The sequence below is a fragment of the Rhea americana genome, unplaced genomic scaffold, assembly GCF_003343005.1.
Source record: "Rhea americana isolate MKP2758 unplaced genomic scaffold, rheAme1 scaffold_118, whole genome shotgun sequence".
Classification (NCBI taxonomy): Eukaryota; Metazoa; Chordata; class Aves; order Rheiformes; family Rheidae; genus Rhea; species Rhea americana.
This window is the reverse complement of record NW_028185239.1, coordinates 1,313,567-1,336,790: the sequence shown is the minus strand read 5'-3', so window position 1 is coordinate 1,336,790 and position 23,224 is coordinate 1,313,567. Positions and strand designations below refer to the sequence as shown.

The following is a 23,224-nucleotide window of genomic DNA, read 5'->3' as shown; positions in this document are numbered from 1 at the left end:
ACATCAYAGTAACAGAACAGCCAGCATTGGCAGGAATTACATACTCTGTTGACTCTGGAGACAGTGTTTCAATCACAAACCYGAAAGCTTAGTGGGAAGTGGAATAGGGTACAGAGGTGAGGGTTTCAGCCAGGAGAAAGCAAGGTGCATAGGATGTGACCCATRGATTTTTTTTTCTCTGAGTTGGCATTATGTGAAGTCCCTAGAAGGGCAAAACAAACTGATCATGTTAATACTTCTGAAGTTATCATCTGGAATGCCTGAATTGCCATTTTGGCTTTGAAATTCATTCCCTTCACGTCCTTGGTGATACACTAAGCAGTAACGAGTTACAACATCTAGATTCATCCTGAAAAGCTCCTTATTGTGCAAACAGCCCTACCAATTCCAACAGGAATAGGTATGAAGTAACACATTACACTTCTTGAGCAAGAGATGGTGCAGTCCGCTTTAATAAGCTCATGCATAAAAGCAAGAAATTCTAAGAATAATATATACCCTTCCTGACCACATATGGGTTATAAGATTCAATCTTTTTCCCAGTCCTTTGGTTATGTAAAGATTGACACTGAAATTAAGCATTTTGGATAAGTTTTTATGTGTCACAAAGGCAGCAGGATCTGCACACATATTCTGCAAGATGCCATATTACCTTACCTTAATGCAGCTTTTCTTAATCAAAGTGTAGAATATGTTGTCTGAGTGTTGGAGGAGGAATTACGGTGGTATTTCGGGTACCTCTGGAGCATAAGCTGGAACACTACGTAGATGGTGCCTTCCCTCTTGTATTGGTCCGACCACTTTGCTACCTCTCATTCAAACAACAGTATAATTGTATCACTACCTCTACCTTAKCACTCACTGATGTACAAGTATTTCCCAGGAAATGACAAAAAGAYATGGATTTTAGAGAACTTGGCATAAAATCAAGCTCAAATTGCAGCAGTTCTCCGCAACACATGAGATGATAGTGTAGCCTTCCTGGAGTGACACTCTCTGCTGGGTCAGATGTGTAGATGCTAACAGGACAGCTTTGAGAGGAGTATCTCAGCATGCAATTTTTCTTCTCCTTCCTAGGGCCTGAAAGCCAACTGTATACATTTGGCCAATCTGTTTCCATCTAGCTTACGTGCTTCTGAAATCTGTTTTCAGATTTCYAGATGTGAGGATAATCTACCAAGGTTTTAGCTCAAATAGTTATAAACAGGGCCCTATGATCCTTCAGACAGATACAGACTCCAAACTACTAGCACTGAGATGCCCAGAGGACCAGAGAGCACCTAAATCTGGGCTTTGAGARGGAGAGCAGGAATAATTGCTTTGACACAACCAGAGAAGGTTGACTAGCAAATGTAATGTGCCAAAAGCACAGGAGACGTGCACATGCCTCCTGTCCCCCACCAATTCCATTCCTCTACTTCCCTTGCCAGCTACCTCCTCCCCTCACCCCCAAGTACTTCATCAATCAGGCATCATTTTCACATGTTTTTTGCGTATGGAAGCATYTTCATATGAGTTTTGCTTTCTTTGCAAAATACTCTGAACACTTCTTAACCTTGTGGCAAATTCAGCACGGCCAAAGGCTATAAGCATGAGCATCACATACGAAACTGAAGAACCTGCTTTTAAAGGCAGTATTACAGCTAAGGAATATTTCCTACTAATGCTTTATAAGAATTGAATTTAGCCAAAATATAAAAGGAAACACATAAAATCATCAACTTAGAGGACCCTAAATTCTAGGCTAGCAAAACTGAGTCTCACAGTTTTCCTCTAAAACTCTCAGAATTTTATACTCTATGGCCTCCACTCTCCATTCTACATCTTCCCTTTTCCCATCCCAATAATGAATTTATTAAATTTCTTGACCACAATACAGAATATCCCCTACAGTTTTATTTGCAACAAGGAAAGTTTTCTTTACTGTTGCTATTTGCCTGAACTTCTCCATATGTAGAAAAAGAGTTTGGAAGAGGCTCCATCAAGCTAAATTCTGTAACCTTGAAACTCTTTAATATCACGTTCAAGAACTTTTTAGTATTTTTGCAAGAAGTGCCTTACTTGCATTATGCAATTGCCATGAGACATTAAGACAGAGAGCTGTTACTGCAGCGGATATCAGATTTAAAGAGCTAAGCATAAGCAATGCAAAGTAAAGCATTATCACCTCCTTGCACAAACGTATATGCACGTACCTGTCTGTGCGTGTGTGTGTGAGAGAGAGAGAGTGTGTGCGTATGTACCTTTATAAATATATATACATATATATGCATGTGTTTGTACATATGCCTCCCTCATCCTACCATCACGCTGGCAGAAGGCAATGTTGAAGCTTATTTCAAAACGAAGCAAATTGCCTGCTGGCATTTCCATTTTCCAAACATTTCAGTAAATTGTTTTGTTAAGAGTAACATCATTTCCATCTCACTTAATCATTATTCTTCTAAACAGTGTTCCCCCTTAAAAAGTGCACTGCTTTTTACTACTAAGTTTTGTTGATTTATAAACTTAACTGTCCCTAAAGTAGTAATATTGCAGAACATGCTGATTACATGATTACATTTAATGTTGCTATGCTTGAACTTCTTTCTGAAAATGAGGTCTGAGCTACAGGGCTGTATTATCTTTGTCATGAGTGAAAACAAGGACACAACAAAGAAATTACTTATTTATGTAAATGAAAAAGATCTTGCTCACCTAAAAACAGAATACATAAAATGTATGCATTATTTCACATCACTTTTCCAATAGGAGTTATCAATTTCATTTTTCATTGATTGACATTTTTCTCTAAGCCATTGAGAAAGCAAGATTTTCAGGAAAAAAAAAGAACTTTGCTCTTAACTTCAAATATTTGTATCTTTCTGCATTAGTTTTTCAACTAATATGAGTACACTGACTAAGGCATCCTTGCCTTCAATCCTGCAAAGGCAAATAGAGTTACCGTTATTTCATAAAAGTCCACAGGAGTCTGATTCAAATATCCATTGAAGTCATTGGGAAGCTAACCACTCTTCCACAGATTGAACCAGGTCCAAATATGTATATGCTAAATTTGTAGGATTGGGACATTAATTCTTACCCTAAAGCACTTTCCTTAATATTGCACTACACCAAAAGTACAATCGCAGAAAAAATATAGAAATGAACAATTCAGAAATGAGCTCTTGTCTCAAATTCATAGACAGATGCAAATTACAAGCACTGAAAAACTGGAAGTGCTTGGATTCRGCTTTCTGCCCTGGAACAGTATGTAGTAAACTCTCAACCAGAGTAAATACAATATATAGGATGACAGTTGCATGAAAAACTTGATCCAGGCTTCTGTGGTAATCTGAACTGTCATCTTTAAATGCCATGGATGGGGTAACCTGGGTCAAACTGTAGAGAAAAATACTCTATACTCCTTTCAATTTCCCCCAGCTGCATTTCATTTGTTTTACAAGTTATTTTTTTCCCAAATAAAACTGTATAGCGGTTAAAGAAATAGGATGTCTTGATGAATATATCTAGAATAATAGACCTGTTATAACCTCAAAATTATTCTTACAAATTTATTAATTAATTACTATAATAATATTAATAATGACAATGCAAAAACATATGCATATTTAACCCAAACTCTCCTCTCTGGACTCAGGTTAAGTACAGAACAGAAGCCTCACCAATTCTACTTTTTGTTTCATGAAAAAAAGTCTTAACAGAATGTCTGAGTGATTCATCCAAATCCTACACTACATTTTCCTAAATAAGTCAGATATTTCATGTAAATCAAAGATTATGTAGTTCCTGAGTCAAATCACATTCTTTGTCACTAAGGGGTTACTGAATAAGCAATATGGACTGCAAGATTTTGAAGCAAAAGTGTGCCACATGCTATCACATTGTACCATGTCGTTGTTATCTTGTGGTATATCTCTCAACTGAACAGCAGGTGCGATGAGCCTTTCACTTCAATTACATGCATGCACAGAATATTTTAAGTGTTTCTGACACTGTGTGCATGCCATTTCCTATTTTGATTTTTTTCCTGTACAGTTAAGGGGTAATCGAAGCTATTGTTGCCATTCATAGTATCTAGTAGCTTCCATTCTGACATAGAATTATTCTTTTCCAACRTGAAATATCTGCTGGTCATGGTTCATGCTGTTTCTTTTCTCTGAACGTCTGAACACCTATTTCAGATATATACAGCCATACACTTCTATCTGTTGAGGATGAGTTATTGAAAAGTGCAATGGTTACCAAGTAAATGGATGGTGAAGTGATTTTTACCCTTAAAATGGTGTAATAGAGAGGAGATGCATTCAGGGGCTTGATAAATACTCACAAGGACAATATATTGCAATATAAGATCTTTCCCATCCATATGCCAACAACATTAACCAAAAAAGTGAGCTCCTAATGGCTTGAATGCAGAAGGAAGATGCTGTACACTGGACGCCCCAGAGAGTTCTACTAGCATTAGTGTCATACATAAACAATATTGAAAGAGTAAAAATACTGACAACAGAAGACAGCAGAATCTGTTTTCATGGCACTTACTTTACATAAGAAAACATTATATGAGAACTAGAAATATATTCACCAAAATATATGGAAGAAAATACAAATGCACAGTTAGTAAAGTGTCATCCATGCCTTAAAGTAGTTCCGTAATGTCAGCCACTGCTGACAGACTTGCTTCAATATGACCAGGCAACTCAGGGAAAATTTTAACAGAAGATGGGTGAAGGATTGAAAACCAAGGTAATACTGATGGTTAGCAGAGTAGAGTATTAAGTGCTGGCAATGGAAATCCAACATAGTAGGCAGACAAGTGACAGCAGAATGTTACTGTCCGTGTGCATATTTAATGTATGCATGTGCGGGTACATATCTGTGAAAAGAATTGTCTCAGTTTTAAGGCATGATACCCATCAACAYTGAAATATATATTGTTCATAAAATGCAATTCTTTACAAACCTTCTAAGACGTATGTAACTGCTTCTGCACTGGAATGATTAAAATGAAATGAATGACAATTGTATTTCAGTAAAGTATTCTGCCACAGAAATTGGAAGTAAACATGTCCATCAGGCAAAAAGGCAGACAGTATGTTATTTACACCATGCTTCTGGTGGAAGCCTCCTAAACAGCTTCCAAAAGGCAGAAATTTCCTCAGTGGTTTACTCAGTTAATAAGAACCATTTATGTTGAAATATATTTTCTTTTTGCTACTATACAAAATTTTATTCTGTCTTCTTGGGAATATTGCTACTGCAAGAAAGACTTTGAAATAATAGAATGTGCAATAATTGAGCTTTGAGATTATGGTTGTTATTTGGAAGTCTTGAAGAAATTATCATTAACATCCCTCAATTAGAATAAAACATAGCAACTCCTGTCTTCAGTGATTTCAGCTACAGACGCCCAAATGATAGAGCGGTATCATCATTCCTATGCTGTAATGCTTGTGCTGTCCTTCCTTAAAAGTCTGTGTTGATTTAAGGTTCTCTTCCCTCACAAACTCTTTATAGCAGCTAGCTAGCATAGCTTTCAGATTTTATCTTGCCATATGTTTCAAGTTGTGTGCTTCAGCCTGCATCTGCTGACTATCTGCTACGGTATGGCTACAACATCAACTCAAAAACAATTGGGACTACAGCCTTTATAATAATTACTCTCTGCAGCTGTTGAAATCAGACTCATTAAAAAAATTCAAAAAGCTGTCGCTATTTTCTCTCTCACTCTCTTTTATTTTAATCTAAAGTGAAGATTAGCATGGTTGATGTGATTTTTGGTACCTTTTTGAAATGAAAAATATAATTAGGTTTTTTTCAATGTAAAATATAAACACATATTGCTTTATACTATGGAATAAAGGTATATCTGGCTTTTGCCATGATATGTAATTAAAGAAAGCCCAGAGTGAAAAAAGATTTGCAGTACATTACATATTACATATTGGAAATCTCATTTGGAAAACTATATTGACCCTTTTTTACAGAGAAGTTCTGCTTTTCAAAAAAAAATGCTAAGTTGTCAGAAACCTAAGAATATATTAATAACTAAAACTAGAAATCTGAAGCTTCTCTCTCTTATGGTTTATGAAGGCATAGATAACTTATTTTTCTCAATAGCTAGACAGTGAAAACCACCTATCCTTTCACCRGGTACGTTCAAGTACATGGAAGTTGGCAAATGTGGCATCACTAGAATAATTCACAAGTTATAACAAAACTAACTTACAGTATCAAGGAAGGATCTGATTCTGTAGTTCATACAGAACTGTATTGAATTAATTCATCATCCGAATCCACTATCTATTTTTATCTGATTCATTATTGTTATTTTAAAACTGCTGTGTTTAAAATGGTAGCTTAAAAGAACATTCAGTTCAAAGGGACCTCAGGAGGTCCTTAGCCCAGGCTCCTGCTCTGGGCAGGCTCAGCCAGTGGGCAGACCAGGTGGCTCAGCTGGGTCTGGAAAACCTCCAAGGACAGAGCCTGCACAGCCTCACTGGGCATCATGTTCCACCATCTGCCTGTCCGTGCAGGGAAAAAGTTTTTCCTTATATCCAGTTTGAATTGCTCTTGTTTTCAACTTATGCCTGTTGTCTCTTGTCCTCTGACCATGTACCAGTGTTAGCTCCCTTGTTCCGTCTTCTTGATAACCTCCTAACGGCTATTGGAAAGCTGTTATTAGGTCCTCCCTAAGCCGTCTCTTTTCCAGTTCAAGTAAGTCCAATAGCAATAACATAAAACAATAAAGGGTTTTTTTATATGCATTGAAATAATAACAATGGGTGCAAATAGTATTATTACTGTTATTAAAACACAACTATTCCATAGTTATGCAGGGGAAAAAAGTTTCTATCCTGAAAGATCCAGGATGCAGATTTTTAAAGGTCGTTAGGTGATTAACTTCCATTAGTCTCAGTGGAAGTCAGCTATCTAAACGCATTCAGATATTCAGCAATGACAATGTAAGAAAACACACTATGGTCATCACCACCAAAGATCCTGCAAACAGAACAATTTACTATAAGTATGTGAGCAGCCACATGTGGAATACTTTCAAACCTAAACTGAGCACATGCAGAAATATTTTCAGACTCATGCCTAAAGAAATAAACTGTAAGAAAAAAGGGAAGGGAACAAACTTTGGGACAAAGGGTATGTGCATAACGCTCAAAGTACATTTTAATAGTAAAAACAGCCATTTTGTTTTTTAATGCATTAACAGGGCCGCCATAGGAATCTCATTACTGTGATGGTGAGAAACTATTTTAAATTTCAAGACTAAGTCAAGAAGCAATGCAAATGTTTTTGTGATTGTGCTGCACTAAACTCAACCTGTAAGTAAGGTGAATTACTCTGGAAGAGCCTTAGTCTAGCCATTGACTGAAGAATGAATCTCAGCTCTTCCAAATGGCTAACTTCTAGATGTCTAGAGTTGAGGAGATGAACTCTGTCTCTTGAGATTACATTAGCTCTCAGGTTCTCTTTTGAATGAGTTTCTCAATACTGCTGAAAGCCACCCATCCTTTATATATCAGGACCTGCCACAAGGTCCACACTATAAGAACAGTTGCTGTAAAATTATTTATCATTGTGAACCCTTTTGGAAGCGAAAATAAGCCCTTTGGTTTATTTCTTGAACTACCTGACGATTTCCTATCATTTTGCACAGGTGCTACTTTTGATGGATTTTATTACATTTTCAGACGTGTCAGAAGCATCTAGAATGTTCAAACACATCCTTCTTGTTGGTTTTATTTTATAAATTTGAGAAATGAGTAATCAGTAAATAAATGTGGACCAGTATACTGCCAGTCCATAAAATATCATCACTTTATGAACTTTAATAGCAATTTTAAAAATGTTGAGGTTCAGTCAGCCTAGGGAGATTCTAACTTAGCAATTCTGTTACCCAGTGAAATCTTGATTAACTACAAAATGAGCTAGCAAACATGTCTACCTGTGAATGAATTTACTGTAGAATTTGGCTCTTACAATAGGACAGGAATCCAGAAGCTAATCTGGAAAGACCAAAAGAAGAACATGTACAGGAAAGATATTTTCTTTAACTGTTAAACTATTACTTGTTTAAAATGTGGTGACCGAAAGTTGTGCTGGAGTGAAGCTAATATGTTGCTACGATAAGGTCTATAAAGYAGAGCACTAAATGATGTGTTCTGCTAGCCAAGCTCATGTGAACTCAGCTTAAAAAGATATTATAGACATTTTCTTTCTCCTCTTTTGGCTACAGTATAGGTATGACAGTCTATACATGTTCAAAGCACTGTAGCATTTTTTTAATCTCTCTAAATACACATATCTTTATCCACAAAGGTATAAACATGAGCTAATGAGAAAAATGTACTAGGACTTAATAGCCAAAAGTGTATCTATCAAGCCAGTACTGTCTACAACATTCTTAATATATATTTAAAAGCACAGGAAGTGCATTTAAAGATATTGTTTAGAAATATATGTGGAAGTAAATATTAACTTGTGTTCTAAATCCATAAAGCCTTATTTATGAAAAACATATACGTAAAACATACGTAAAAATACAGGAATGTGATCACATTAAGCTGAGAACTTTATCTGAACTCTTTCTGGAGTGTTCAATATTGCATTTCTCATTCTTCCAAAATTCCCACAGGAGCACTATGTTGAAGGCACAGAAGCTGAAGAAGAGGGCTGCCCAAGTTTTTATGTTTTAATGAATGAGTGTCCAAGTTTCAAAGCAAGAGACCAAGCCAGTATTTAAATAAAAATAGACTTCTCTATTTGTTTTCAGGGCCAGGGTGAAGATGGTAATTATATGAAGCAAATCTTATGTTTTCAAGGTTACTCCTCCTTGCTTTCTGTCTCTCTGTCTTTAATTTTTTCACCAAATGAACATGGACTAGCACATGGAGAATAATAAATTTCAGATAATAACATTAATTCACAGACCTCATAGCAAAAAACTCTCAGTGATCTGCACTTACTTTTCTATGCACCAGCAAACAAGCTATAAATCTTATGAATGTTGTTACTAATATCCCTATCTTTTCCAGTAATTACAAAAAATATCTCAAAAACACAGTTGCCTTACTCACTCCTACAGTATTGTGGAACAGTTTGATAATTGTAGATTCAGAGGTAGTGGAGAATTCAAATGAAGTTTCAGTCTCAATGGAAACTTGAGAATTTAGTCATTTGCTAGGACTTTTTAAGAAGCCCAAGTCCTTTGTTTTGCTTAATATTCTTCATGTTAGCATTTTTTCCCCCAATAGAAGGTGATAGCACAATAAGATGGGGGGGGAGAAAGAAACTAGAAATGGTACTGAAATGAATATTGGCTCAAATTGTTTGGTCATTAATTGAGCCATAATCTTGTTTAATGGGAGTTTTAGTCCCATTAAAACAGCAAAATACAACCACTACTTTTGGAGTACCAGAGGCATGGTAAGTAACCCATACAACATAGAACTTGTCTGTGCCCTGTAGACACACAGTACAAGCAATAGGACCTCTCTTTAAAGTAAGTGAATCCTATTTGGACTACTAGAAACCAGAAACACTTAAAATGGAAATGGCATCTTACCACCAATTAGGAATATGGCAAAAGGAAACCAATGTTGTTACTCATTGTCTGCAGCATCAATGATTGAAAYTAGTTAGTTGGTTCAAGAGCAATATAACAATAGGAGTTCAAAGTGGGTTAACTCCTCAGTTATTTACAGAGTTTCATGGAAAGCACTTCTGAAGCCTATGTAGCCATACCTGGGCTAAACAGCAATCTCAAAATACTACAAAATGTTTCAGAAGGTTATGGTATTGGTCTATGGTATAAGGTATTGGTCAGAATCAGCTATTAAGAAGATTCGTTCATTTTTAAGACAAACAGGATGGATCTAAGTAGCTGTAAAAGCGAGCCTTCAGGTCAACAATAATTTATGCAAAAATACTGGTGCCTTTTGACAAGCCAGTTCCCCGAAGAAAAGTTTTGATATACATAAATTAATGAAAAGTAAAAGACTTACTTAATTTCGTATTAAACTCTACAATATCTCTGTTTCTTTAAGATCAGTTTGCCTATACTCCACAGAGTGTTGTTAAGACTAAAGTTGCCCCTTGAATATGCCATTGGAGTAAATCAAATAACCAAAATAAATTAATCAGGGACAGCAATTATGCAAAGTTTATCCTACCAGGCAAAGCTTTATGTTTAGTGGTAGATTTTTCTTAAACTTACTTTAATAAAGTAAAATAGTTTTAAAGCTAATAAATAAAAAGACCAAAAATAGGAATGGGAGCTAACAGATTTACAAGGTAAAAATATATGTATCTTTGCAACTCAATTTCACTATTCTGTTTTTATATTCAACTTTCTACCAGCTGTAACTGAATCATTTTTCCAACTTGTTGTAAAGAGGGTTAGCTCTGAAATTATTGTACTGGTGATCAAAAGGGGAAAGAATTTCCAAAGTGAATTCCAATCTGCTCTTCCTCTTACACACTCATATATATTTTTATGTATACCCACTGCTGCTGCATTCCATGTGTTCAAACGGCAGGAGTCATCAATAATAGCACTTGCCCTCTGTGGGGAAGGTAAGGTCCTTTGGAAAACCAGCAGCCCATTCATATTGACCTTTGTTAGTGAACAGCCTCCACAATGGGAATCACACCAAGACTCACACATTACCATCCACCCTTTCTCCATTAATATTCAATAAGGATAATGATACCTGATCTTACTATCAGGACTTAAGATCTCAGGAGGAAGAGGTCARTGATTATTATAYTAATGTAATAGTCATACAAGTACCTTAGTACCTCTGTCCCCCRCTGGTTTCCAGATAGTCCTGTCTATGCCCAATTTGCTTGCAGGTTAACAGCAAGTCCTAGAAATCACATCCTGAAGATGCTTTTATCAAAATTAAAAAAATCTCAGTCATCTAATCATGTTTTCTTTTTTTTCTTTCCTCACACACAGGTAAAACCTACACTTATCAGATAGCACTGACTGAAACTTCAGGCATCCTTTGGACTTCAGTATACATCTTTGAACAAATACTGTGAGAAGACAATCCTCTATCACAGGAGAGTAAAACACTCTTTACAAAGACCTTGGGCCAATATATTAACTCTCCTAGTGTCATCTCTGGCTCAGTCTTCTCCCAGCTCTTCACTCTGGTCCTTGTGATTGGCAGTTATTGAAACAACAAAGACCACAGTATATGATTGTAATAAAAGGGAAATAAACCAGCGTGCTGTTTACCCCCCCAATACTGCATCCCAAATTATCTGTAGCTTCTGCAAAGGCCTCATATACACACTGAAGAGCGAAATGTGACTGGGAAGAACATGAACAACTCTATACAAGAGAGGCCTTGGATTCAAAATTGCCCAAACTCAGACTTCCCGGGGTCTCTCAAAGCAATCAGGTGCTTAAAGAGCTTCTCTCAAGAAAGACGGTTTATTCTCAAGCAAAGTCCAGAGGTAGAAACAAGAATGATTATAGGGCAAGATTAGCATTTATGGGACACTGTAGCTGTTCCTAAGTCTTCTACAGACCTACAGACCTGGATGACTTTAGGCAAGCACACGACTGCCACGTGACTCAGTTTCCCCAACTGCAAAGCATGAATAATGATACTGAAATCCTTTCTGTGCTGTTGGAACTGTGGATGATGAGCACTTCACAGAAGCTGTGTGTAAGTATTATTATTCTTTTTTTTTTCAATTCAAGAGGCACTTAGATTTGAGTGAGATAGATGCCATCTCTAAGYACCTCTCCAGATCTCAGAATTTGGTTCATACAGTATAAAAATGGCATGGCTGTGCCATCCTCCATATCATTAAGCAGCATTTGAAAATGCAGTATTAATTCAGCATGAGTTCGATTAAAGAACTCAAATCCTTCTGGTTGCCTTGTTAGCGGATTTTGCTTTTCAAGGGGTTCATCCCTCTCCGAAGTGATATAATTTGCAAAAGACAGCCCATAATGTATGCAAAGATTAGTTGCAGTGGTTCAAAGAAAAGTGGAAACCTTTCTGCTTAACAGCAGCATTCTAATACTGCATTTATGCCACTCTAAATTTCACCTCAGTTCTTGGAAAGCTGAAATTTTGTACACTGCTGCCCTGTTTTGGTGAATCAAATTCTAATTTCCTAGCCCACCTATCATATAAAATGACTATTATTAAATGTCTGCATCCTCTTTCCAGTTCCTTTTCCCTTTTTTGACCTTTTATTCATGTGAGGAAAATACAATGCTCAAAGATTTATACCTGAAAAACAAGTAAGTGAATATGTGCAAGGTCTAGCAGAATGCATTCATTTTCTGATTAATGCATTCATTTTCTGATGTGCCTTTGTCTAAATAGATTTTACAACTGCCTTACAAAGAGCTGCAAGAAAAAAAAATAATTTGAGAATCAAATGGATCTTCATCATACATCTTATACTTCTTAACATCCTTATTCTTGTAAAAATACCTCTTCGTATCTTGGAGTATATATTAGATATCCAATTTTGTTGGTGAATAGGTGGCATGACCACTATTCTGCATATGTCATTATCTATCAATAAACCTATATAAAGCCATAACAAACCTATTTACTTTTAATAACCAGAGCACACATTTGGCATAGAAGGGATGGAAAACCCTCTCAAACTGAACAGAAAATCAGCCATTGGGCCACAAATTGTTCTGGATGGAACAAGACTGCAGGTGAATTTCCAAGCTAAAGGAGAATTTTGTATTGTTGAGCTCAACATCTAGTGGGTAGGAGACTCCATGATGGAAATGAAGGATCAAGAGGTGCATGCTCATGGTGAGAATCAGAAGATGTATAGGTTGAAGGCTGTCTGGCTGTAGACAAAAGCAGACAGCTAGAAACCTGCCTGTGGGCTAAGATAAATGAATTAAGGGGTCAAACAAACAAAGAGACAAGCACACATGTGGCAGAGACCAGCAACACAAACAGTGGGATGCAGGAGGAACATCTTGTTGTCTTGAGACACAGGAGACTGTATTGGCAACAGGGGAACAGAGCAAGCACGCCTTCTGTAAGTAAGTCTGAAATCTGGATGGCAGGGTCAGTGTAACAAACTGCCCTCTGAAAAATGTGATGGACTAAAAAGGTTAATTGAAATGCAAGCCCAGAAAAACAGAGAGATCCTGGTAAGTGTGCCCTCAGCACAACAGTTAAGCTCTGCTTCTTGTTACTGACTGCAACTATTTAGGACGTTGTGCTGGGAGGGTTTGAACCCTTTTTCCTGTAGTCCCGAGCAAAGAATCTTTTCTTGCATACTGAAAGAATGTGAATCTGACCTTGAATCCACTACATGCCACAGCTTGCAGAACCTGATCTTCAGACAGCTGATCACAATTGTCTTTCAGCTTTTGATTCACAGAACACTGCTAAATAGTATTGGCAATATATGCTTATCGGTTATCCACCCTATCAGTTGCTTTCAATACTCTGTAAGAAAAAAGTTCCTGCAGCATTGCTTTGACAATTGCAGTGATTATTTTAACCACTGTGAATATATGTCACTGCTGCCCCAGTTAGTCTGTTTAATAAGGATGCACCATCCATGGGTATTACCTTCTAGGATKTAACTCAACACTAGTCTTTAACCTGTGCTTGCATCTTCTGCCCGTAAGTGCAGTGTCATAAATCTCCTCCCGCAAGACGTCTTCATAGTTTCCCAAATACAATGAAAAGGTCATRTTTTTACCAGAATTCATCTCCTACTTTTATTTCTGCAAATCAAGTTTCTTCAAGTTTGAATTTATTCTTCCTACATTTTTTTTACTTTAATCTAAAAATCTGATAAGCACAATACTGTAACCTATTAGATTGAACTTGGATGATATTTTGTTCATCAGCTTTTAATTTGGATGCATTTTTATTTATCTTGAAATATTTGCTATTGACACTGCTTTAAAAAGTCTTGCTAGATGAATTCTATAATTTTCTTCTTGTTAAAGATAYACTGTTCTGTAAATTTTTATAGAACACCTTTCCTACAATTTTTGACATATGCAAAAAAGCAGACTATAAGACCATTTAAGTTTAAAATTTTTCTCTCTAGARAATCACATCAATCTCACGATGCCTCATTGCCCCATTTGTGAAACAGGAACGACATTTTTCTTTTCCTTTCAGCCATCCTTTGCTCATCSTGTCCATTTAAGCTGTAAACTCTCTGTAGCAGGGGCTTTCCCCTACTCTGGAATAACAAGAGCTMTTTAAAGGGAATCCAGTCACTTCAGACCACTTTGGTGCTGTTCTTGCTTTGTTGCAATTTTATTTAATGATCATCACTCTCCTACATGGCTAATACCCACCTCTTACTTCCTCTCTCCCCTCATGTCCAAATCTGTTGATACATTTCTATTGATTTGATAATAAAAACCTATTTTTAACATTTRTATTAACTGTATCCTTCTTCTTGAGGGCTAATTCTACCTTCTGAGGAACCAGTGCTGTGTATATAACACAGATGTTCCAATACTTTCCTCCTAAGCTGTGCTGCAATCCAAACTGTCTGGTCTTGAAAGCCTTTTAACCTTCAAGCATTAAAAAATTAATTTACAAAATAAGGCTTGGCACAAATAGTTAAAGAATAGAGGATCAAATATATTTTTCCAAGAATCTGACTATTCAATAACATGGCTCTATGGAACATGAGTGATGCACAGCCTTTCAGTACCTTGAGGCTGGCCTATTCCTACCACATCTAACTGACAGACTGGAAAAAATCACTTCTTGTATTTAGGTAGGAATTGCTCTTTCTAATGTGGAAGTGCTGAAATAGCACAATCAAGGGCAGACATACCACAATAAGTTTGCAAGGAAGAAATTGCAGTGCTGGAACAGAGTCAGTGGGTTCATTTAAATGGTTCTGCATATGGCCAGAAAAAAAGCATCACTGATTTTCTGCTGACCCTTCCCCTAAGTTAATGAATGAAAGCAACTCATGTTTAAAGGCATGCAACATGAAAAGGTCTGCTACTACCATCAAGACTGGAGGGAAAACTGATAAGCAAGACACATGCTAGGGCTTGATGCAATACCTGTCACTTAGCAAAAATGTTCCTTTTTGGGATGTTCAGAATCCAACATGCCAGCATTGTAAACTAATGGGAATCTTGTGCTATCCCTTTATTTTAATTCCTGTTTTTCACTTCACTATTCCTACTTAATCCAATAGTTCTTATTTTGCTGCGTTACTCACAGAGGCAGTATTTGTAAGGAGCTCAATTCTGCAGTGTAGTGTAACCAACATACCTATGATATTCATCACTAATTCATCAATCATCTTCATCCCCTGGTCCAGGTTCTCTGGTTCCCCCAAGACAAAAATGGCAGAAATCTGCTTCTAAAGGAAGGATCTTCCTTCTAAAGGAAGGCTAACAATTCTCCTTTGGCTCAAGTGAATTTTGAGTGCCATGACGAGCTTCAAACTGTCTGCTGCCTTGTCTCTCTTCCACACAGGGAATGACAGGCTGCCGCAAACTTCACTGTTATTTTCTCAGGCACAAGTAGACCTAAAATCACTTGCCCTCTATTTACACAGATTGAGTGCAAGCTCAGACCAGTCAAGCATTTATCCCAAATGACCTAATTTTTCACCACTATAAAATTATATTCTGTCAAGAATCTTATTGCTTTCAACTTTACTACTTGTAATGCAAGATGATGACACATTGCAAAAAGCTAGCAATAAGTAGCTTCCTAAAACATTTATTTTTTTAAGTTAACCTTTGCTCTTTCATTTTCTTTTTCCTGCTTCACATTTTGGATTTCTAGTCTTGGGTCTCACTTCTTTTATCATTAGGTCCATGTTGACTTTCCCCTTTATCACAGCTAAAAATTATGTGGAGATGAGATTGGGCTAGAGGGATTGTTTCCATGCTTTCCCTGATGGACATGTCAATAGTCCGCTAGTCAGAAGCAACCACGAACAAGACTCTATGCCACTTTCTTTTGCTTTTTGCCTTTCAAACTTTCTATTGAACATACATCCCATACCATCCTCATAGGTAGGCTCAGGAAGTGCAAGTTAGATGAGTGGACAGTGAGATGGATTGAGAACTGGCTGAATGGTAAAGCTCAGAGGGTTGTGATAGTGGTGTCCCCCAGGGGTCAATACTGGGTCCAGTCTTGTTCAACTTATTCATCAGTGACCTGGGTGAAGGGATAGAGTGCCTTCTCAGCAGGTTTGCTGATGACACAAAACTGGGAGCAGTGGCCGATACACCAGAAGGCTGCGTTGCCATTCAGAGGGACTTTAACAAGCTGGAGAGATGGGCAGAAAAGAACCTCATTAAATTCAAAAAGGGAAAGTGCAGGGTCCTGCACTTAGGGAGGAATAATCCCATGTACCAGCACAGGTTGGAGGTTGACCTGCTGGAAGGCAGTTCTGCAGAGGACCTGGCAGTGCTGGTGGATGACAAGTTGACTATGAGCCAGCAATGTGCCCTTGTGGCCGGGAAGGCCAATGGTATGCTGGGGTGCATTAGGAAGAGTATTGCCAGCAGGTGGAGGAAGGTGATCCTGCCCCTCTACTCAGCTCTGGTGAGGCCTCATCTCGAGTACTGCGTCCAGTTCTGGGCAGCCCAGGACAAGAGAGTCGTGGAGCGACTGGAGACAGTCCAGTGTAGGGCTACAAAGATGATTAGGGGACTGGAGCACCTCTCCTATAGCGAAAGGCTTCAAGAGTTGGGCCTGTTTAGCCTGGAGAGGAGAAGACGGAGGGGAGGATCTTAGCAGTATGAATATGTATCTGAAGGGAGAGCGTAAAGAGGATGGGGCAATGCTCTTCTCAGTGGTGCATTGCAATAGAATGAGATGCAACAGGCAGCACTAAAACACAGGGAATTCCACCTAAACGTGAGGAAAAACTTCTTTACCTTGAGAGTAACTGAGCACTGGAATAGGTTGCCCAGAGAGGTTGTGGAGTCTCCTTCTCTAGAGATACTCAAAAGCCATCTGGACACCATCCTGGGCAATGTGCTCCAGGTGACCCTGTTGAGGAGGGGGCTTGGACTAGATGATCTGCAAAGTCTCTTCCAACCTCAAGCATTCTGTGATTTTTTTATCATTCTTTCTCTCATTTTCTTTTTCCACAATGCAAAGGGGAACATCCACAACCCCTTTTGATGTGTGACTGTCCTGAATGAGCTACCTCTACTTTCCTTCCCCTTGGTTAGGTTGCAAAATTAAACGTAAGCACAGAAAGTACCAGATGCAAGTGCATTTCACTGACTTGACTACCAACCTTACTATGCAATGTTCATATTTTGCTTTATTACCTCCACCTACATTACACAATGTATAAACATAGAGTATCCTCAGATTTAGAGTACAGCACAGAGATTTTGTTCATAACTCACCACCATTTTGTTAAGGAGATCTGGGAAAATTCCTTATCTCTTTAGGCTTCAATATCATGTCTACCCTCACATGCTGCCAAGTGCTTACTGCTCTCACAAGTCTTCAAAATCCTCAAATAAAAGGCAAGATAAAAATGAATGCTTATTTGAGTATCTGCTTTACAAAGGTGTTGTGATTTGGGGCTTAATGAACATAAGGCCCTTGGATAAAAAATTGCTGAATATAAGTATTCTGATTAGATTCGATCAAGCAGATTTTTAAAATTTCACAGCTCTTCTCAACTTACACAAAAATCAGTGATCCACTAAGACATTGAAATTTTGGACCAGAACTAGATGTAGCCTCTGCAAAAAGAAAGTTAAAATTAATTTTGAGTACGAGGATACTTAGAAGGTCTTCTGGTGCTCATGTAGGAGATGGTACCTGCGACTATGCTCATCTCTGTTCGATTGCTCCCCCACAGCATCCTATCAAGGGCCCTCCACAAGGAAGGATCCACTTATTGATGACTTTTGAACTCCCCCATTCACACCATCCCACAGTACAGAAGCTGTTTTGGCACTCCCAGTGCTGTTCCAACACTGGCTCCCATGCAAGCTCACCTGGTGCCACATAATCCCAACACAATTACAGATTGCTGCCTTACTGACAGCACCGTAGCACAGATGAAAAGAGAATGCAGGCCATAAAGGGTCTCCATTCCTCTCTGTTGCTTCGCCAGGGCCTTGTCTGCGCTTGCACTGGCAGCACGGGAAGAATCAGACAACAGAGGCCCTGATTTGGTAGTATTGCCATGCCAGATTTGATCTTACGATTATCAAGTTACTCCAACTCTTAGCCATGAGTGACAACGATGGAACAGATGGGGCTGTTTCCAGTGTGARGCTAAAGCCAAGACCAATCTCACTCTGCTCAGCCCTGTGGAAGCCCCTCAGGCAACTTCCCAAATCCAGCACGCTGCCGGAGGAGCCCTTCTGAGAATTGCCCTGCACTGCTTGAGACACATGGAAATCTAGCAGATAGCACAGCCTTGGGAAAGAGACAGGAGTTTGCCAGAGCCACCAAATAGGGCAAGGAAACCCACCAATGCCCTCTTTCTTCACCCAGCATAATACTATGATTCTGGGGCAGCCATATTTCTCCAAACTATGTTTTTGACAACTGTCTAAAGATCAGTTTAGCAGATGTCTGGCTGAGATRTTACAAAACTCTGCTTGAATCACATCGTATTATGCTCTTTCCTGCTCCTTCCCCCTGACAGCATTGCAACTCAACTTTTGCAGCACTGGCTTGCAAGGTGTTTGTTGGCAAAATGGGACATGTCTTGTCAAGGGTGCTCCATAGCATGGGCTCTGTCAATTCCTACAGTATTAGGGTGTCTTCCTCCTAGAGCCAAGTAGCACCACGGACTACTACTAGAGACTAGAAGACATGSAAAGTTACACAATTTGACACAAATTTTTTTGGCACAAAAACATTTTCCTCAAAACTATTTCAAAGAAAGTAGAAGAAAAGGAAACTGAGCCTTCACAAAAGGTGAACAGGAAGCCAGTAGAGCTGATATATGCTAGTGCAACCTAAAAAAACTGGAYTGATTTTGTTCTTTACATACTTCATTAACATGTTGAATCTTTTGTTTTATTTTTTGTTTTCTGTTTATTTTCTGAGCTCTGCTTCTAGTCTGTTATGTTTCTTTTTTTCTCATGCAAATTGCAAACTTTTAAAGACAATGACCACCATCTATTCTTCTATCTGCGCTCTGCAATTTCTGTGTGAGATACTAAAGACACTCTCTCTTTACCACACATAGCTGATCTAATTTAGACAGACTTTGCTATCAGTTATCCTCACATGATAAGCAACGCAAAATAATTCCTGCAACATGACTATTCTCAAGACACAGAAGATGGCTTACTTCTACCACAGYTTATTCCTTAATCAAGGAAAATCAACAAAAAGACTTCAATGTGCTTTGGCTCACATTTGCAAAGTAGTTTTTAAAGGTATTCAGGTGTCTAAGGGTGCCAGAAGTACATTGTAGATTTCCCAACTGTAYTAAAAATAAGTCACAAACAATTCATTGACAGAATTCCTTTAAAATTCTATGGACGGCTGTATAGACTACATTCACATTCAATCCTTTGTAAAAAAAAAATTACGCAATGTGTATCAATACAAATGACCCAGGAATCTATGTGCAAGTATGTACCTGATGAATTAACAACTTTATCTGAATAATACCTAGTTAAACTAACAGCAATTAGCGTACAGAAATACGAAGCTGGACAYTGCATTCAGTAGTTGTCTTATACTTCAACTGCAGCATCAGCAGTGGAAGACTTCTATTTTGCAGACTGTATTTTTGGATGCTGAGCCAAAATAGCATGCACAGTTTCATTGACATTATATTAACTAYCATACCCTGACTTTTATTCACTAAATACTAATAATGGATTAAATTACCAGATGTGTTGAGCAGTCCTCTATTCAACACTATTCCTATTAGTCTTGCTAGAAATTTGCTTTCAACATAACTATTTTATGCATCTGTTGTAAATGGAAAATGATATTTCAGTTTAACAAAAACTCTTTGTTATGATGCACAGTCCATTATTAATGGATTACACTTTTAATCCATTTGTCACATAAATACAAAATATGYGGTTTGATAGGATTAAGCATCTATCAAAGAATGTTTTTATTATTATTGCTTTTCAAACACAGAGCTATTTCCTACAGAAAAAAAAATTTATACTAGTAACTGTTTTAACTTCTTCAAAAAAGAGTTTATTTTGGACTTTAAAGCCAGGCAGTTGCTGTTTTCTCAGTAGATCAGTGACTCACTCATTCTCCCATTAACTTCAATGGGTACAGGAGCATGCCTCAAGTACATAATTTGTAAAAAACAAATCTATATTCCATCAACCCAATAGACATTAAAGGAATTAATTACAAATCTCAGAATTGAGGATAGTTGAAATGACATAGCACATAAAGATATCTTTAATAATTATCTTGACAATTTCTAATCACATTTAAATTCCTGCAAAGTTATCAAAACATTTGAGTWATCTGAGCTTGAGATGTTTTCTATTTACTCAGAATTTAAAGAGCTCCTTTCAAGTGAAATGTAGAAACAGCTTTGAAGAGAAATGACAAAGTAGTGAGGAAAACCCAAAACAAATCATATTTCTGATATAAATATTGTGTCCTTGATGTAATCTTCCACATTTCTCATATTTCTTACAGACTTTTATCAATACATTCTGTATTGACCTGAGGGCAAATCAGTTATTGAAGAATATTTTTTTGAATAATAGCTTGAGCATAAATTATAAAATGACTCCATATGTTTCAGTTGTTCGAACTTTGTGGTTCTAAACTGCACTTTCATAGTCTCTGCACCATGMATTTGGAAATTATTTGCATCATTCACAAAGATTTCTTCACTCCCACCCCCACTGACAGAAAATACATACTACTCATTATTTGGATGCAAATGAAGGAACAGTTAATCATCTACATTAAAAAAATGTGCTTGGGCATTATTTATGTCCTAATTGAGCAAACCATGTATTTACCTCTACAAATTGACCTCACTACTGTCATGTTTAAAACAAACCATATGCTAAGTGCACCACTGAATTCCTGCATATAAGCCTTTTCCTCTTCTATGTTTGTTTGCATCAGATAATTTTTCAAAATCTGACCTTTCAGCCTTTTCTCCCRTCTACTGTCCTACCAGCTTTAACAGGTTTATCCATACCAACAATGATTTCAGGATTAGGCCCTTAATTTGTAATGTATTTAATTGTTGTGGAAACAGTGAACACTCTTGAAAGCACCAGAAGTTTAAAAACTTAATAGGAATACATCCCTGAACTGAATTAGGCAGTCATTGCAATGTAATTTCACACAGTACCTCTCTCAAGACTTTGAGAGGGTCTCCAGGTTCTGCAGTAATAAAAATACTAAATATCTCTACTTMTACATACTTGGTAAGGCTTTCAAAYATGCGTGAAAAYACCCTTAATGGAAAACCTCCATCACCTTCAATAGGAAGATGAAAATTTTCTTGATCTTAAAGTAGTACTTTTTTCAGAATCTGCTTATTAATATATCCCACTGACAGAAATCTGCTCAGAAAACAAAAGACCATAGAGCTCTGATTTGCTGTAAGTTTAAAAAAAAATAGATTTGAATGCATAGCATGACTTGCACAGTAAGAGAGATGATAATAACGTGAAGAACAGAAGGATGTTTTGATTTGAAGGCAGTCCTTTAGACTTCAAGTTCTGAAAGTGAAACATCCTCATTCCATTTTACAGGAAAAAAGTAAAGTACATGAGGAAAAAATACACAGGCTGTATTGTTTTAAACCTACTCTGTATTGTGGTAATGTTTAAGTGTTCTCAGTTCTTAGTCATCACGAAAACTGTTTCGAGAAGAGCAAACTGGCTGACAGAATAAATCTGTGTTCAACCTGCAGGAGTTTTGGGGAAGTTCCTCTCTGAGCATCCACATCATCACATGGTAAAGACAAGACACTCATCACTTTGGATTTCACTACTACAAAGTCCCTCAGGAGGGATCGCATGACGTCCACACTCACACTTCYAGTTTCAAGAGATCAGGCTTACTTCACGTGACAGCGTGGACTAGGTGTTGGTCACACGGAAGCGTTAGTCAGGAAACCTGCTGTGTGATTTCAAGGCGCTCATGTCCCTCTTTGTGAAATACCACCACCTGCTCGGTCTAACACAGGGGCAGAAGGAGAAAGCACCGAGCCTGAAAGCGCCGTTTCCGGAGCACGCCGCTTTGAGGAGGAATCTTTCTGGCCTTTAGGGCAGCTGTCTTCCAGGAAGTGCTGAGGGATCCCGCCCTTGCCCTTCAGCGCTGTTCCTCCATGCAACGAAGAGTGCTGTAAGTTCCTTCTCTCCCCCCCCCCTTACTCCACCACTGAATTACTTTAACTGAGCGGTACTGCCGTCGGTCTTCTTTTCCYTCGCACGAGGCAGAGGACCGCGCATTGCGCTTTTCTACACTCAACACCGCGGCCGTTTCAGCGGGCCGTCTGCAGCTGGATTMGCTTTTAAGTGCCGGCCCGCGGTACGCTACTGCACGCAACACCCGCCGCCCCGCTGCCGCCGCCGCCCCGGGGCGCGAGCGGCAGCGGCGAGGCGGGGGGAAGCGGGCGGGAGGGGGCGGGCGGAGGGGCCGAGCCAGCGCCGCCGCCACCGCCCGGCTCCGCCTCCCCGCCGCCGCTCTCAGTCCTGGAGCGCCGCTCGCTGCCAGAGGGGAGTCGCCACCTGCCCCGGTGCGGAGTCGCTCCTCGCCGCTTGCCCGGCAAGASGGAGAGCAGCCGCCCCGCCGCCGCCGCCTCAGCGTCCGCCGCCCGGGACGTGACCGCCGCCGCCGTCCCGGGGAAACCTGCCGCCGCCCGGCCTCGGAGGGGAGAAGTTGCCTCCCCGCTCCGCCGCGAGAGGGAAGAGCCCCCGCAGCGGGCGCGCCGCCCCTCCGCCGCAGCCCCCCCGGTCCCGCCGCGGGCAGGCGGGATGATGGAGCCCCCCGCCGCCGCCCGCGCCTCCTGCCGCCGCCCGCTGCCGCTCTGCCTCCTGCTCGGAGTCCTCTGCCTGCCGCCAGGTGAGCGCCCGCGGGAAAGGGGCGCCCGGCACCGCGGACGTACCGCCCGCTCGCCCGCCCGCAACTTCGCCGAGGAGAGGCCGCGGCGGCCGCAGGTGGCCGTGGCGGCTCTGCCCGCCCGCCAGCAGCCCAGCGCCGCTGCATCGACCTGCCGCTGGCTCCTCGGCGCCGCGGGGCGGCCGCGC

At 39.3% G+C, this 23,224-nt stretch overlaps 1 protein-coding gene across 2 annotated transcripts in view; it reads left to right on the top strand.

Annotated features, from left to right (window-relative positions):
- The first annotated feature begins 22,673 nt into the window (after positions 1 to 22,673).
- ALCAM (activated leukocyte cell adhesion molecule) overlaps positions 22,674 to 23,224 on the top strand; it is a 127,225-nt gene continuing 126,674 nt past the window's right edge. The window contains exon 1 of one of the 2 annotated variants that reach the window (XM_085319182.1): positions 22,674 to 23,039. In XM_085319182.1, coding sequence (XP_085175308.1) covers positions 22,952 to 23,039 — 88 coding nt within the window. In that variant the 5' untranslated portion in view covers positions 22,674 to 22,951. The remainder of the gene's footprint in view (positions 23,040 to 23,224) is intronic. The other variant, XM_085319197.1, reaches the window with a different exon arrangement.